This window comes from Gorilla gorilla, chromosome 2 (genome assembly GCF_029281585.2).
Source record: "Gorilla gorilla gorilla isolate KB3781 chromosome 2, NHGRI_mGorGor1-v2.1_pri, whole genome shotgun sequence".
NCBI classification, from domain to species: domain Eukaryota; kingdom Metazoa; phylum Chordata; class Mammalia; order Primates; family Hominidae; genus Gorilla; species Gorilla gorilla.
The window spans coordinates 22,709,204-22,726,129 of NC_086017.1; the positions used below are offsets into that span (position 1 = coordinate 22,709,204).

Sequence of the window (16,926 nt, forward strand, 5' to 3'; positions counted from 1 at the left end):
TCACCAAAATTAACTTTTTTTTTTTGTTTTCCACTAGTTAGATCTGCCAGTTCATTTTATCCCATGCACTGAAAGTTTAAAGTGGTGTTCTCAGGAATTATGTTTGGCCAGGAAAGGAGAAATCGTAGAAGCCAATTACATCCTCACAGGCCTCTTCCTTCCAGGAGAATGACTTTACCATCTTGGCTTTTGTACATGATACGAGCCAACATGGAAATGCAGGCTGCTCTGAACTCTTGTCATCATCCATCTTTACTGGGGACTGGGCCACTGGGTATTTTGTTTTTCCCTAAGTCATAACCAGTGTACCTCAATGCTTAATAGAATTCATCCCCTCTAACTCCATGAAAGGACCATCACTTGTTGAAAGTTGCTAGAAATTATAAATACCTTTGAAACCTTCTATTGGTTGTGATGTGTCCCTTTATTTTAAATTTTGTATCAGTGTCCTCAAAGTCAGTCCAATGTCTTCAAGGAAAGTGAGTGCCCAGAGTCACAACAAGGAACAGGGAAACTCATCAGCTGGAGATCTGGGTCTGGCCAACAGGGCAACTTCTGGACTTTTCAGAAAAAGTGAGAATCCGAGAGTTTCAAAGGATTTATTTGATTTCCCCACATGATCACAACCATGGTTTTACATTGATAGAGTCTGTTACCACTGACAAACAGAATGCAGATGAAAACAAACGCACTCCTTTCTTCTCAAAGGTACAGAGTGGGGGTGCCAGGCTTCTTGTGAGGGAGGTGTCCCTTGAAGTCTCTGAACAGTCTGGGGATTCAGGACCTGATTCTAATTGCTTAAAACAACTCAGAGGCAAAAGATATTTCCCAAGAGGAGATGCATGCTGTGTGCAGTCTCAATGTGACTGCACACAGAAGGGCGACGCAGATGCGTCTGAATGGAGGGCAGGCCTCCTCCCTCTTGTCCTGTGCTCAGCACCCCCACCTCACCCTGCTCAGTGTTGCAATGCCGCCTTGACTATTGTTGTTACATAAAATACAAATGCACTCGTTTCTCAGGCAGGAAGGGTGATGATATTTTACAAGGAGAACTGTAAGACTCTGCGGGCACAGAGCTTCCCGTGGCGCTGAGTCAACACCCAGCATCAGCTGTGAACATCTGCTGTCTTTTCAGCTCATTAAGAAAAACAAGAGGCTCCTGCCGCATGCAGTGTGTGAGGGAAAGATCACTCTGCACTGGATGCTGAAGACATTTTTAAGCAAGATGTGCACAGCATATTAGGATGAACTTTATTTTTACATTGTTGTACAATTCATTGGTAAACTTAAAAAAAATACAAATACATGATTTGCTTGTTGTCCCAGAAAAGACTTTTGTCACATTGCCAGCTGTTTCCCTCAGCGTCTCCTGCTCCTGTCAGCAATTCTGTATGTAACTGCAATAATTTGTGTGACTTGAGAAAGGTGTGCCAAGGGCGTCCTCACAGTGAGAAGGGACCAGGCAGACATCCTGGGGCCCTCGGCCGCCTCCTGCCTCCCCTCCCAGGGGATGTGATGACAGGACCCCGAAGCTATGGCTGTGACAGGTGGGGATCTAAAGGGAACAGTCCCATGAAAAGACACACGGGGACACCAGCTCACTGGGAGCTTTTGCTTCCCAAACAAGATGTGGGCAGGATGACTCCAGCCTCTGGAACCCAACAATGTATCTTCCACAAACTTTTGATAAGCTTGCAAATAAAACAGGATGAAACCTCACTAGCCTGAAGGAACACACTTGAGTGCGGCGGGAAACCCCGGGAAGGGCTCAGTGGGTTCCAGCAGTTCCTTACCCAAGGCCCTGCTGCCCAGCACAGCTCCAGGACACACCGAGGACAGTGCCAGAGGCTGGCAGCCCGAGGCTGTGGAGCTTGCAGGATGGCGATGGAGAGGGAGAGTTTCCTGAAAGCCCCTCCTAGGGTTTTCTGTGTGTTCCTATTCATTACTGCTACCCTTCAGAAAGAGCAATTCTGTGCCAAACGGCCTGAATCTTTTCTGGAACAACCTAAAGGTTACAGTTAGACTCTCCTCTCGGCACAGAAGAGGGTGAGAAAAGCTGACATCCTCAATATGTAATTGCTTTACTTCAACGATGTGTTTACAGTCACACCAATACATTTTGCAAACGCACAATACGCAGAGCGCAGCCTCACAGCTGACGCCAGATGACATGCAGCAGTTTAACGCTTCCAGGTCGGAACAACCTCCTCAAAATTGCGAGACAGAGTGCTTTGGGGAGCCTGGCTTTTAAAAAAGACCCAAGAATTGATGAGTCGGGGACACCAGGGCGCTTCCCTGACAGCCCAGCCTGGACCCAATCACACGGCTCCATGCTGTTTCTTTCTGAGCAGACACCAAAGAAAGAAATGCCACGCCAATGGGAGGACACAGGTGGGCGGGTTAAAGTCACATTTTTAAAAAGGCTAAACTCTAGATTGCTGTATTTGCTCTCTGTGGAGATTAACAAAGTGCTTGGTTTGCAGATTTGCTGGTACGGTGATCTCAATGATATGACCGGGGGGCGGGGGGGGGTGAGGGATGTGAGGAGGGAAATCGGCAAAACCCTGGCCAGCCAGCCAGCCAAGGTGACACACAGCCAGAGGGGGCTCCCCTCTCCTCCTGCCGTCCGGCCACGGCTCACCACGCTGTCCACTGAGCACGCGGCCCTGCGGCCCGCAGAGTCAGGCGTGGGCTTCGCCCTTTCTGAAAGGGCCTCCGCCTGGGCAGGCGCCGGGGGGCAGTCCTCGGGTCCCATGGCTTAGGAGCACAGCACTGACGGCTGCAGTGGCTCGAAAGGCTGAAACTACAAAGTATGGCCCGTGGGTGACTCGGGCACAGACCCGCCGCGTGCAGGTCTGGCCCCGGGGAGCGCATGGTGTCACCACAACACAGAAGCGACAAGAGCACAGCTGAGAGTCATGTGATGCCCTGGCAGCTCATTGGACCATGGGAAGGTAGCAGGGGCTCCGCCGGGCACTCGTCGGCTGGGGTCACACGGGCCACGGTGATGACACAGGGGTTCTGCTAGCACATGGCTACATGGAATTACGATGATCACTGCTACCACTCAGAAAACAAAACAGGAAACACACACACCGCCCTGGGTTGCTAAACGCTAAAGTCAACCTTCAGGTTCGAGAGTGGTTCCTGATGAAAACACTCTCTGAGGGCTTCGGCCTGGTGTGGGTTGGAGGCGGGATGAGGACGTTATGGTGTTGGGGAGACGATGAGAGCTGGTCACTTTCATGTTGGAGATGAACACTTCTGCCGTGTATGGGTGCCCCTCTCGGAGGACTCTGAATGAGTGTGCATCAAATCATATGCGCATAAAAGAAACATGGATCATGGATTCACAGTTATCGCAGCCATTAAAGTGTCTAAGAATCTGTGTAACCAATGTCCTAAGACAACCAGCTTGTAACCAGCTGTCCTGAGTTGCTACTGTAGCGTGTACTGCAGTTTAGCTATTTGCTTACCTGAAATAATAACAGCATTATAATACTATTTACGATAGTATTCTGTTAATAAAATAAGGATTTATACAAAGCAATACTGGACTTTTTAAACAGTTAGATGCTATGTTACTTGGCACAGTTAGTAATGATTGTGTAAAGATTTTAGCCAGTCCTAGAGGGACTTCTTTGTATGAAAATATGAAGTATCTGAATTTGTTCCTAGCATTTAGGGTTTGGTCTATTGTCTCACACACCCAGCTAAGGTACTGTCTTCCTATTAGGTAAGTGGAGCTCCTTGTAAGGTGGGTATTGCTAATGTTGACTGAAACGCCTGCCTTTCACACACAAGTACTAGCTATACAGTATATATATATTTATATATTTATATATTTATATTATATAAAGTTTACTTACGTATTTTCATCAACCATATCAGGTCTACTTAATTTTTTGCCCATTGTCAATAAAAGAGCAATAATGCAGCAAGTTTTGGGGTTTGTCTGTTTTTGTATCTCATTTCTTCGTTTTCTAGGTTGGATTTTCATATGGTTGGATTTTCATATGCATGTACATTAGGGCACAGGGAGCTGAGAGCTGGAGTGGGGGAGGCAGTTCAACATCTACTTGGCTGGCGGCACCGTTTCAAGGCTGATGGTGTCTGAGGCCCACCCATCCCTCAGACTGAGGTGAGCAGAGCCCAGGGTGCCAACAAGAAATGAAATCTGGGCCTTTGTTCCACACAACACCAGCCCTGTGGGCTCCTGGGGCTCCGGTTGGGCCGTGAGGCGCAGAGGGGAGAGATGGCAACAGAAGTGCCCTGGGTTTGGTGTGTGGCTGGCGACCAACGGGCGTGCCCTGTGTGGTGTGCAGCTGTTTCAGGGAGCCTGGGACCCCTGCCCAGGCTGTCTACACAATTGTGCTGATGCCGCTGGGTTTGGCCTTGCTGCTGGTGGGGGGCGGCGGGGCAGGGGGCTGCCCATGGTGGTGCGCTGTGTGCCCCACGTGGGCCGAGGGCAGCGGCGGGTGGCCGTGGGCGTGGGCCCCATAGGCTGGGTGGCCCCCATGGGGGCCGTGGTGGTACTGGTGTGCGTGCTGGATGTGCTGGGGTGGGTGGTGGTGGTGGTGATGGTGGTACGGGGGAGGGTTCTGCTGCATGTGGCAGTACTGGGTGTGATGCCCGTGCACGGGGGCCTGCGGCAGCCCCTCTGGGGGCCCCAGGTGGTGGCCAGCCACAGAGTGCTGCAAGTGAGGCAGGATCACCGGTGGGTGGGGGGGTGGCAGGGCTGGGGCTGAGGGCAGGTGGGCCTGGGGAGGGGGCTTCCCTCTCTTGCTCCCGAATAAGGAGCCCAGGAGGGAAGATGAGTTGGGCATAGTCTGGTGTGGGCGAGATGGACACTCTCGTGTTGATGTAGCTCTCCGGCGCATGTGAGGACTGCTAATGATGGACCCCTAAAAAGGAAATTCATAGAAATCAAAATTAAAAGATCTTCAAGCACTTAGGTCAGAATGATTTTTTTTTCAAATGTAAAAATTCACCCACTGACTGCTAAGCTTTAGTTCAACTCACTGGCCAGAGGGTGGGGCTCAGTGAGGCTGGACTGGGCCCCGCCTCCTCTCACTACAGTGCAGGGCAGCTGGGGATTACTGGCCTTGACCAAAGTGGGGAGTGAGGGCAGGGGACGGGTCCATCTCTCTGACCACCAGGGCAGAAGTAGGACTTCTGTCTGGTCTCATTCTGACAAGCACTTTGGCCCTGGCAGCAGCCTGAGGTTTCAAATTGGAACCCCCTAGGTTGGGGTGTCTGTGCGCTGTGTGTGGCGAGTGCAGAGGGGCTGATGTGCCTGGAGGAGGAGCCCTGCTCCTGCTGAAAACAGGGCCCTCAGCTCTCCTGGGACTGCTCAACTGGGCTGAGGGCATGTGCTCCGCCCATGTGGGTCCTGAGGTCTCGGGGGAGGTGGTGACAGGGAGAGGTAGGGCTCAGAAACCTTGTCCTCTGGGAGAATGGGCTGCCTAGGCATTTCACTACAGCTGCCTATTGCAAACCAAACAAGGAAAAAGAAGGTAACAGAAAAAGATCTGCAAGCTGAGGTAGAGATGTGAACAGTAATACAGAGATGGCCGGAGGATGAGTGAAATATCATGAAATCCACACTGAATCTCCTTCTCTCAAGACACTCCTCCTCCCACAAGCTAAGCAATTCCATGGTGTCCTGCCGCAGACACACAGCAATCAAACTCCAAGAAGAAAGCGATGAGGATGGGCGGGCGTGGAAGTCAAGGGTTCAGCAAAAACATCCAACAGCAAGTGTGGAGGGTGAGTGGGAGCCGGGTGGCCCAGGCGGGGGTGCCGGAAGCTGGGGATGGTCAACCATGCTCAGGGACCACAGGTGATGGGGTTAAGCAGAAACCAAAACACAAAATCCAGAACCACCCCACTGTTGAGTCCAAAACAAGCGGTGAGAGGCATGGATGTTTCTAGGCACAGAGGAGAAGCTGACATGCACAGGGTTCCAGGCAGGCAGGGGCGGGGAGTGGGTGGTGTCTGCATCTCTGTGCAGTAGGGGAAGGAAAAGCAAAAAAAAAAACCAAAAAACAAAAAACCAAAAAAAAAAAAACCAGGACAACAGATATGAACTGAGGACTGGGGAAGGCGACACAGGACAGCCAGCTGGACAGAGGCGCTTCCTACTTACTTCCACATTGCTCTCTAGCGATCCCGCACTGCTGCGACGCCCTCGCTTCCCTGCCCAGAACATGCAATACCAGAAGTTAGACGCGGACATGAGGCTGGGGGCGCTGCCTGCCTGGTGCCACGCTGCTGCCACGGAGCCTGCACCCCTGCTGGGAGCAGGCACAGGCGCCGGGCCCACCTGCCCGCAGGAGCCAGGTGTGAGGGGTCGGAGGAGGGGCTCAGTGGGGAAGCCAGCAGCAGTGCAAGAATAAATTTTAAAAATAAAGTTTTAAAAATAAAGTTTTCGAAAAGCAAAAAAATTTTTTTTAAACCAGCCCCAATTTTGTACTCCTCCTGGACCAGGAGTCTGTTGAGAGGGACCCTGGGGCTGAGGCATGTGTACAGGTGGGCCTGATGCCCCCAAATTGTGTGTTCACCCCTGACTCGGGTGAATGGGGAGGGGTGAGGGCAGCTTCCACATAGCTGCAAACAGCATGGCCGGTACTGCATGCCTACCTTCAGTGATTGCCGTATATATGTGTATATCCGCAAACACACATATATGCCCCCACCTCCTTGGCAGGACGAGCACTGAGGGTGAAGAGGAAACAACTTCACATCCCCGCTTCCTCCCGGCTGCCCGCAGGAGCTCAGTTTTGGTTTGTGCAGTGCCCTGGCCAGGGGCAGGAGACAGGGTTGGGGACTGCTGGAAACCGCCTTCCAGCTTGGGATTCCTCTGCTTGGCACCACCCCCCAAAGGGGCCACAAAGCCTTCCCTAAGCCAGGAGGTCTCTGCCAGCATCTTCGTCACGCCCCAGGCACAGAACACACAGTAGGCACTCAGCATGCGGGGTCCGTCAGAGCAAGGCCAGGTCTTCCTCTTGGCTCTGGGTGCGTTGCATAGGGCCCAGGCCCAGCCTGGCCCCGCCCAGCCTCCACAGTCCCTCCTGAGGACTTCGTGGATTTTTGAGGAACACCAAGCCTGGAGTATGACGGGCCCGGCTCTCTGGGAGTGGGGATGGGAAGAGGGAGGGAGAAACAGCCCTCCCCACTTGACACTCTAGAAGCTTCCATCTGGGCAGCATCACCATGTATTGAGCACTGCACTGGACATGTCAACCCTATAGGCGCCACTGTGTCCATATCAGAGAGAGGGACACTGAGGCCCAATTCTCACAGGCAGCAGGGTTCACACCCAGACCTGCTCACCCGACCGCCTCTAAGGCTGGATAACTTGGCCATGCTGCCTTCAGAGCTGGACCCTAGGCCGGGTTGGGCCCAGGAGCCTGGAAGAAGGAAGCAACTGCTGGGCCTCCCCACTGTGCCCCGTCCCCAGCCTCTGGGAAAGCTGCTGCACCTCCCAGCTAGCCCAAGGCCACCAGCCAGTGACAGGTGGAGGAAGTGCTGTGGGCTTCGAGCCTACCCGTGCCATCTGAGTGTGCTGGGCTGTGCCTTGGCATGGCTTCGGCCTGGGCATCACAGCACAGACTCAGGGGGAGTCCAGTTCCTCTGCCTTGTCTGCTGACCCCAAACCAGAGGTCCAGGTGGGAGTTGGGGTCAGCAAAGGGCTTTGGGTGGCTCTGGCTTGTGTGACGTGGCCCTCAGAGACCACTACTGGGAAAGGGCCACACGGCACATCAGGGCAAGAGGGCTCAACACCAGTTGCTGAAGACTAGGACAGCCAAGTAGAACCTTGGCCCTAATTCTCAGCCAGAAGTAAGAGGAGGCTCACATTTCCTTATTTTTCAGCCAGTGTGGGAAGAAGGGCTGACCTTTCTTCCCTTCCTGCCCAACACAGTGGTCCAGGGACATGGAGCAAAGTAGAGTCCAGCCTCCCAGGACACGGTCTCCCTCCTCCACCCCCCTCTTGGGTGGCCACGGCCATCAGACACTCAGGACATTGTGGCGCCATGTGGAAATGTGGAGGGACAGAGCGCCAATGTCTCTAGGTTTTCAAATCAGCTCTCTAGCCTACCCCTAACCCCTGGGACTCCTCTGGCTGACTAAAAACCAGGGCCAGAGGGGAGATGGCCTCCCCGTCTGTAACCGGCAACTCCTTCTGGCTGGCCTATAGCTTCTGACAGGACCTGGGCCAGCCCTGAAGGCTGGGGTTGGGGGTCCACATAGTGTCCCCACCTGGAGTTGAACATGGCCCTCCTTACCCTGCCCAACTTGGGTGAACACTTAGGAGTTCCTTACTTGGCTGTTTTGGAGTGACGCTGAGTGTCTTATAATCTACTTTCTCAATGTCTCAGGTCAGCAAGAGATGCAGGGTGACCCCAGGGCTCCCTCTGTGCTGAGTCCTAGAGCCCTGTGCTCGCAGGTACACCCACAACCATAACTGCCCACAGCCAGCCGTGCAGATATCCCATGCGTACGCAGCCTCCCACACCTGCCCCGGTTCACCGGCTGATGAAGTCAGGCAGGCCAGAATAGTGGCTCACACCACACACGTGCTGATCAGGCCAAGCCAACCCTGGGCAGAGCCTGGAGGGACTTGGAACCACTTTTCTTGAAGGGCTCCCAGGATGATGATTCACAACCTTTTCAGCTTCCTCAGAGTCAGGGCAGGGTGTCACGTGGCAGTGCTCTCCTGCCCACCCCGGATCCTCGTCCTGTGACCCTCAACAATGCTGTGGTTGGGCTGGTGGCCTTGCTCAGTGTCAGTGACCATAACAGAAATGATAGCTATGCACACTCGGCCGGCACTGGCTGAGCCCGGCATGCCTGAAAGGCTTTCCATGCATCGACTCCTTCGCTGCAGCTGGGGAAACGGGCCCACAGGGTCTGACGGCTAGAGAGGGCAGGCAGAGGTGGGGGATGAGCTCAGGCTGTCTGATTCTGGCATCTGCGTGCTGCACCATGTTCTCTGCTGGGCCTGACATGGTGGGGAGGGATGTGGCCAGGGCAAGAGGAAACACCACCCTCTCTGGGCCCTGGCCCGCTTCACATGTGGCAGGGGCGCTGCTCTGTCCACCCACCACTGGTGCCTGTCACTGCTCCCCTGTAACGGGACATGGAGACTGCTGCAGGCAGGTCCTCTCTGTAAGGACTCAGAGCTGGGCAGCTTGGCCAGGGAGGGGCAGGAGGGCCGCTGGGGGCCACTGGTCAGTGTCCATCACCACTTGGCTGAACCCTGTTTCCACAGTCCTTGCTGGGTCCTTGGTCTTGGGTCAGCAGGGCTCTTGTGCCGCTGGAATGAGCACCGGGTGGGGAGTCTTAGCCCAAGGAAGACCAGGGCTGAGACACCAGGCAATGCACTGCAGTGGGGCCGGTGCCAGCCCCCTTCCCTCTAACTCTTGGCACGACAGAGGCTTCTGCAGTCTCCTGAGGATGGGTTCCTTCAGGCACCATCTACGGCCACTTCATCAGTCCCCTGGCTTCATGTCTGTGGTATGTCCTCCCTTGGATGGATGTCGAGTGCAGACCTGGGACAGCTGCTCTCAGGGTCTCCTGCTCCAGGAGCAGTGACGTGTCAAACATGGAGGGGACACTGTCCCGCAGGCTCACCTCTTCCACAAGCTCATCGTGGTGTTTCAGGCTCAGTGCTGTGAGGGCCATGGTGAGTGAGGTGGGGCCATGCTGCCGCTGGGGAGCTTGCAGCCCCCATCTGGTCCAGAGCACATCTGACCTTTCCTGCTGCCAGCCCTGCCCCTCCCCAGGAAGGCTGCCAGCACCTGCCTCTCCTGATGGGAGATCACAGGTGGCCTCTCCCCAGCCTGGGGCCTCGGCAGCTGCCTGGACTCAAACCCCACCTCGCTTCACCCCCAAACCTTTCTGGGTACAGGGGGGTCCCTGAGATCTGTTCCTCCTTTTGTTTCAATGGCAGGCCCAGGGTGGGGTCTCAGTCCCTACTGTCCGTCTGAGCTCAGAATTCCCAAATGACAACAGCAATCGTCACACTACACGAAAGCAGCTGGCCCTGGGCCCACCCCTCACACGAACGTGGGGCCGGCACGTGGCTGTCCAACCCCCAAGCTCTGGCAGAGGGTGGACAGCTGAGGTCCTGACTGCTGGGCCCTGGGGTGGATGGCGCTCAAGAGCCTCGGTTCTGGCAGAACTGCTGCTGCCTGAGAGGGGCTAAGGGGAGGGAGAGGGCAGGGCCTGTCACACTGCACAAACTCAAACGGAGGCTCTAGCCCACAGCCTGCAGAGGCCCAAAGCAGTCCAGTGACATTTAGCTGTGCTTCACAAGGCCACTGGGAAAACCAGTGGTTCTCAACCAGGGATGACTCTCTCCCCCAGGGGATACCTGGCAATTTCTGGAGACATCAGTGACTGTCATGACAGGGAAGATATTACTGGCAACCAGTAGTAGAGGCCAGGAATGCGAGTAAACATCTTGCCAAGCCCGGGACGGTCCCCCAGCAAGGAGTCACTTGGCCCAAAATGTCAATCAAGCCGAGGTTGAGAAGCCCTGGGTTCAACCCTCATGCTGGCAACTGGCAATGGATTTCTGATTTTTTTTACCATGGCAAATAATAATAATAATGACAAAACGAAAACAAAGGAAAAAATCCAACTTAAAAAAAGGGCAGACTCCAAAGGGCCTGAGAGGGACTAAGCTGAGGGGAGGCAAGGCTGCTGACGGGCAGGTGCGGGAGGGAGTCCCAAGGTGGGGCAGGTGGGGCAGGCAACCCCAGGAGGGGGGGTCTTCCCAAAACAGGCACACCAGGCTCCTGGGGCAGACCTGCGTGGGACAAGCTGGGCCACTGCAGCCCCAGGCAGTCCCCGGGGCCCCTCCCAGGAGAAGCTCACTGACTAGTGGACAGACTGTTTGGCCGAGGGCGGCTACGATACCCTCCCGTACACTCCTTGAGCAGCAACACAGGCTGCAGCGGCACGAGCTGGCACCCACCGGTCGGCCCGTGCCTCTTTTCTCTCCTGCCCCACAAGGGAGAGCCTGGGCCACAGCTGCTGGCAAAAGCCCCTGAGCCTTGCTGCTCCCGGAGCCCCACTCCCAGGAATGTAGGCAGTTTCAGGGGTGCTGCTTGCTTGGGGGTTAAACAGCTGGCAGCAAATTAAACACACACAGAAACAAAGAAACAACCACAACATCACAGTTCCCACCAGGGCTTTCCCGGACCCCGGAGCCAGCCCTGGCTGCTGCTCAATGGCCTCTGGGCTGGACGAGGCCCGGGTTTCCCAGGAGAGGAGGCCCCGCAGGGAAAGCAAGACCGGGGACAGTGGGCAAGAGGGCGCCAGACAGATTAGAGGGTTCCGCGCAAGTTCATTCATCAGCATGAAGCACAGGGACGCGGCCGCACAGAGAGCACGGGACACAGCCGCCGGCTCACTCGGGCTAGAGCGACTTCCCAGATCAATAAACAAGTAAATAAAACCCCTGGAAGAAGAAAAGGAAAATGGGGGTGACTTCCCCAGCTAATTCGTGTGCAATGCCTTTCTTTTTGACGTTTGGGTCCTGTTTCCCTGTGTCTTTTTGGGGCGCCCTTTCTGTATGTCACACGCTGCTCTGCTTTGCGGAAGGTCAGGGGAAATGCCGCACTGGCCTTGCCGCAGGCCCTGCCCCGCGTGATGCATGCCCTGAATGCAGACGCCCTGCCTCGGTCTTGCATGCGCTGGGCTAGCAAGGTGGTTCTAGGCCAAGCTCTTACCGGCTTCCGAGAGGTCCCGCAGGGAGCTGCTGAGGGCACTGCGCTTGAGGCCCTCACCGCTGGCATAGCTGTCGTCCAGGCAGGCCCGGCTCAGTGTTCCATTGCCCGACTCCTTTTTGAGGCTGGAGCACTGGGACATGCTGGGCCGCACGACGCCTTTCTGCTTCTCGAGCTCCGCTGGAACAGAGAGGGTGAGGGTCCTGGTGAGAGGAGCACAGCCTAGAGTGGGCAGGAGACGGGGCCTTCTGCTTGGAGCTAGCACTGTCCTGAGCCACCATCTGCTTGGAATGGGGAAGGGTTGTTTCTGGGAAAGAGGGTGTGATGGCTACCCTGGACAAAAGAGCAGAAAGGAGATCCCAGGAGGGAGGCTAGAGAGACCAGAGGGCCTTGTGACCTGCAGGAAGGAGAGTCACCTTCCAGGCTCGGGAGTGGACAGGGAGGCACAGACTTGCCTGGGTCTGAGAGATGAGCAAAGATTAGCCAGGGTCTTCCACAGAGAGGGCAGTGGTAGGGAGTCCCATGTGCCTCCAAGGAGTAGACCTGGAGCCAGGGATGGCCTTGGCTGTGTGACCCATCAGTCGGTTGAGCCTGATGCAGAAGATGACGAGGTGCAGAGAGGCCAGCTGGGAACTCTGCGGGCTCTTGCGCACGGGATGACCAGAGAGCCAGGGTCTTTTGATGGGCATACGACAGGCAACAGGTAGGGCGGGTCCTGGATTGGACTCCCTCTGTGCCTCCTGCAGCCTGGGAACACAGACTGCCCCATCATGTGGCCATAGGGAAGGCCAGAAAAGACTGGGGGACATCTTGTCTCTGTGAGCTCAGAAGTCACTGCCCTGACATGGGGAGGCAAGTGCCAGAGTCTGGCAAGTCTCGGCCTTCTGTCCATGAGGCCTGGTACTCACACTCTATCCTGTGCTTCTCCATCTCTTGGACTTCCGCAATGGACTCCCGCAGGTCATCGGTGAATTTCTTCCGGTCTTGAGGGTTGGGGGCGTTGAAGTTTATTAACACTTTGATATCTGCTCCGGGGACAGACGAGGTGAGCCGGATGCCATTGGGGTAGTCTGCAAAAGGGAAGGAGAGGGGAGGAGGCCCACGGGTCTCAGTGTGTTCTCTGCAATCTCCTCTCTGGTCAGGAAACAAAGGTAGGGCTGAGTTGTGCGTGAGCCTGGGATAAGTGCCGGGAGTCCAGCCTCCGCAGTGGCAGGCTGCAGGGGTGCAGAGCAACCTCATCTCCCGACTTGGGAAAGATGGTCTGTGTCGCTCCACATGTGACTCAGGGACAAAAGTGGCCGAGTTCAGGGGAGGCTGCTGGGGCCGCCATTCTTCCCTAACTTTAAGGTTGTGGAGACCAAGCCCCTGACTTCCAGGTCCTTGGGCACTCTGCCAGGTGCCGAGTCCTGGAGGAGGACAGAGGTTACGTCCTGAGAAAGGTGGGAGTCTTCTCTAGTCATCTCAGTTCTGGACAGCAGTGAGCGCCATATTCTCCCGAATGGCCTGTGGCCCACAGCTCCCATGGGGTGCACTATGGGCACTCCACAGCCAAGGAACCCTGTGCCCAGACCTGCCTGGTGCCACCTCCGGGCTCTCAGGGTCCCTGGGGCTTTGGTCTCCTGGCAGTGCTGCTCCGGCAGTGGGAGTCACTGGCAGAGCATCAGCCACTGGATGTTTGAAGTTTCTTGGACCAAGTACCAATCCCACCTTGGCTCAGACCAGGTGGGCCTGTGGGCAGCTGCAGAGTGCTCCTGTATGCATATGTGTGCACATGTATGTATATGCAGCCCATTACTGCCACGTGGGAACATGTGCCTAGTGACACCAAACCTTCTGATTTTCAGAGAGGCCCAAAATATCTACATTTTGATGTAGAGACTGGCTCAGCAAACTTTTTAAAAATATGCAAACCATATAAAAGATAACTGAGCTGGGCCTGCCTCCCAGGCTGCCAGTTTGAGACCCCTGGAATGACGGCATGTCCTATAGAAGCTGCAGGCTTGGCTCTTGCCAGCACCCGGCACCCACGATCTAAGGCCAAGCCCTGGGACCACAGACATGATCCAGGTGCAGCCTCTGCCCTGATGGTCCACAGTGGTCCTGGCCCCCTGCTGGGAGCTTTGCTGCCAGGATCTCACTAAGTTCCCACCCTAGCCCTGGGCAGCAGGGGTCAATGCCACCATCTCAGAGAGCGGGCTACTGCTGGTCAGGACAATGTGGGGATGGCACTGGCCTCCCCTGGGACCAAGGCAAGGCATGACTTGCAGCCTGCGATGGGACAGGAATGGCAGGAGGTGGGGAGGCGGCCAGGGCAGGCATGCCGTGCCCCTTGTTGGGCACGTGGGGAGCAGGGCATACAGGGAGTGCAGGGTCTCCTGCCGGGCTGTCCCTGGTCCCACTGAAGACTGAAGGGGACAGAGCGCCCCAGATCCAGGCGCAAGGCCTGTGGTTTTGGATGGTCCAGCTGCAGGTCCCTGACACTGTTCTAATCCGCAGATGGAAGGCTGATTAGACAGACAGTGACACCTAGTTCTGAGAGGATAAGGGACCCCTACTGCTCAAGCACGGACACTCAGCTTCTTTCCCTAGGACACTCCAGGTGGCCCCCTGCTCCCCAGCCCAGGAGGACTGGCTCAGCCTCCAACAGGGAAGGGACAAAGGAGGGGGAAGAGAAGCCGTGGAGAGTGAAAGGAGCAAGGTGAAATGGAAGCCAGTGGGGTGCTGCAGGTGTGAGCCTCCCAAACTCCCAGGCCCCCAGGCCTCACCCAGGGCCTTCCAGCAGGGCATCAAAATTAACCCTTGCAGAGCACTGTGTTCCGGCAGCTATGATGGGGGCCCTGTGGCAGGCACCACCTTACAACCCAGGCAACAGAGGCCAGAGGGGTTGCAGAGCCAGGCCACACAGCAGTTGAGCCAGAGCTGGGATCTGACCCAGGCTGAGGGGCTCAGTTCTTCACTTCCGCGGACACTCATGGGTTGCTGTCGCCTGTGTTCTGGGCCATGTTTGCATATCACCTATGACTTAATGTTTTTCTATCAACGTTTTATTTAAATAAATGTATTTCTGCCACAAATTTAAAAATCTTATCACCTGCAAGAAACGAAGTACCAGTAAAAGCAAACTGAGTGTCTGTCCAGTGTTATTACATGAGGCTCAGCTGACTGATGGGCCTCTTGAGGGTCTGTGCCTACTGCTCACCGGAGCTCCTAGCTGCAGTCTGCTCTCTGGGGATAAAACAGGGGTGAGCGTCGAAGCCCCCCGCGGTTCTGTCCTCGAAGCAGCCAGGAGAAAGAGCGTAAGCTGGGACATGCGCTCTTCCAGGCAGGCCCTGGGGGCAGACTTACACTGGTTCTCGAAGAGCAGGACCTGCATGCCGTACAAGGAGAAGGACTGTCGGAAGCTGTACGTCACCGAGTTCTTCTTCTTCTGGAAGATCTTGGTGACCTGGAGGCAGCCAGAGACAGAGCTGAGCTACAGTGTCTCGGGGGGCACTGACTATGTGGGACCTCTGGTCAGAGGACCCTCCTGGAGTTCAAAGTCAGGAGGACAGGGACAAGCCCACGTGAGTGGAGGGCATGGGCTTCCACTCCAAGACTCGGACAATGGTTCCTGTCCCCGCAACCCCGATGCCATCTTGGCTGGCAACAAAGCCCCACAACCTGGCACAGAGGCGGTAGGCACTTCACAGCACGGAGCCCCCTCAAGTGCCTTCTCACAGCCAGGTGAGGTGTACACACCCGGGGCTTGGCACCTTGAGCGGCAGGAAGGGACAGGTGGCGCTCACTAGCGCTGACCTTGGTACGAAGCCATGGCTTCCTTTCTCGGGAACAACCAGAGTGTGAAGCTATGCCTGGTGATGGCCTGCAGGGAGACTGGCCCCTGGGCTAGCGACGTGATCCCTGAATCCCAGCTGGCCCGCCACAGTCCTTGGCTGCTATTCTGGTCTACAGTAGGAAAGGAACTTTCCAGTGTGGCAGCCAAAGGCTGGGCTGGGAGGGGAGAGGGGAGCTCACATCTCCCCAGTCTCCAGGGCATGCCAGGCACCATGTAAGGTCTTACGTCCAGGACCTCACTGGACCCCTGCCACCTTCTGAGAGATTCATCTTACAGAGGAGGAAACTGAGGCTCAGAGATGTGAAGGGATTCGCTCAAGGTCAGGAGTTCTTCATAAAGGATTTGAACTTACACGTCTGATTTCAACATCAGTGGTCAGAGAGGGGTAGCCAGTCCTCATACCCAATCAAGAACATGGGCATCTTTGGCAAGAAAGCCCGTGGCATGCAGGGGTACAGAAATCCAAAGGACAAGCTCTCCCTTCTCTCTGCAGTGGGCACTTCTGCCCCCGTCTGGCTAGCATCCATGCCACCTTTTTTTCTGGCAAGAGCTCCCCAGTTTCCTTTTGGGGAAACCTCCAGCCCTTGTTTCCTTCAGTCCATAGGTCTTGGAGGGACCAGCTCAGGGCTCCAGGAGGTGGGGCTTGGGACCTAGGCCTAGCCAATCAGAAAGCACTGCACCTGCCTGGCCTGGAGAGGCTTAGGGAGAGATGTGCAGCGACAAGCGCTAACTCTGCAACCTCTGCTCAGTCTAGGAAGAGGATTCTACAGTTGCTCAGCATACAGGATCAGGTCTGGAGCTGCTGGGGCCACCTTCCCCTTCCTGGACAGAGCCTGTCTGAGGAAGGGGCCTGCCCGAGGAAGCGTCACACAAGGTACAGGTGCAGACAGCACACAGGAGTGCTGCTGACATTGGCAGAGGCTCTGGAAACAGCTGGTACTAAAGCCAAAGATCCCCCTCTGGACCTGTGCATGAGCCAATGAAGTCTGTCTCCATGTGCATCAGTGTGAAAGACACCAGGCAAACCCTCCCTTTTGCACCCCCACATGCATGCACATCTTCCCCATGCAGACAGCCAGACGTGGACCCTGGGCTCAGGCTTGAGGTCCCTGCTACAATGCCTTGTGGGTGAGCCACATACCACCAGGAGGTCGTTGAACAGGAAGATTTCTCGCTGGTGTAGTCCGAGTTTCTGGGGCTTGTTTGGGTCTGGAACCTCAAAGAGCCGGCAGTAGCAGACCAACCGACGGTGGGGCAGAGAGAGCACCTGTGTGGGAAGAGGCTGTCCTGCCACGGCCGCCCAGCTCTCCTCTAGGAGCCCTGGGGGCCGCAGTGGAGAAGTCTAGCCCTTCA

At 55.7% G+C, this 16,926-nt stretch overlaps 1 protein-coding gene across 12 annotated transcripts in view; it reads right to left on the reverse strand.

The window, feature by feature from the left end:
- Positions 1-584: 584 nt before the first annotated feature.
- Positions 585-16,926, reverse strand: part of IQSEC1 (IQ motif and Sec7 domain ArfGEF 1) — a 386,075-nt gene continuing 369,733 nt past the window's right edge. For 7 of the 12 annotated variants that reach the window (XM_055381037.2, XM_055381038.2, XM_031009086.3 and 4 more), the window contains 6 exons: positions 16,715-16,840; positions 15,084-15,183; positions 12,647-12,808; positions 11,742-11,918; positions 6,149-6,198; positions 585-4,904 (listed from right to left, as the gene is read on the reverse strand). In XM_055381037.2, the coding sequence (XP_055237012.2) occupies positions 4,362-4,904; positions 6,149-6,198; positions 11,742-11,918; positions 12,647-12,808; positions 15,084-15,183; positions 16,715-16,840 (1,158 nt within the window). In that variant the 3' untranslated portion in view covers positions 585-4,361. The remainder of the gene's footprint in view (positions 4,905-6,148; positions 6,199-11,741; positions 11,919-12,646; positions 12,809-15,083; positions 15,184-16,714; positions 16,841-16,926) is intronic. The other 5 variants (XM_055381042.2, XM_031009091.3, XM_055381043.2 and 2 more) reach the window with 3 other exon arrangements.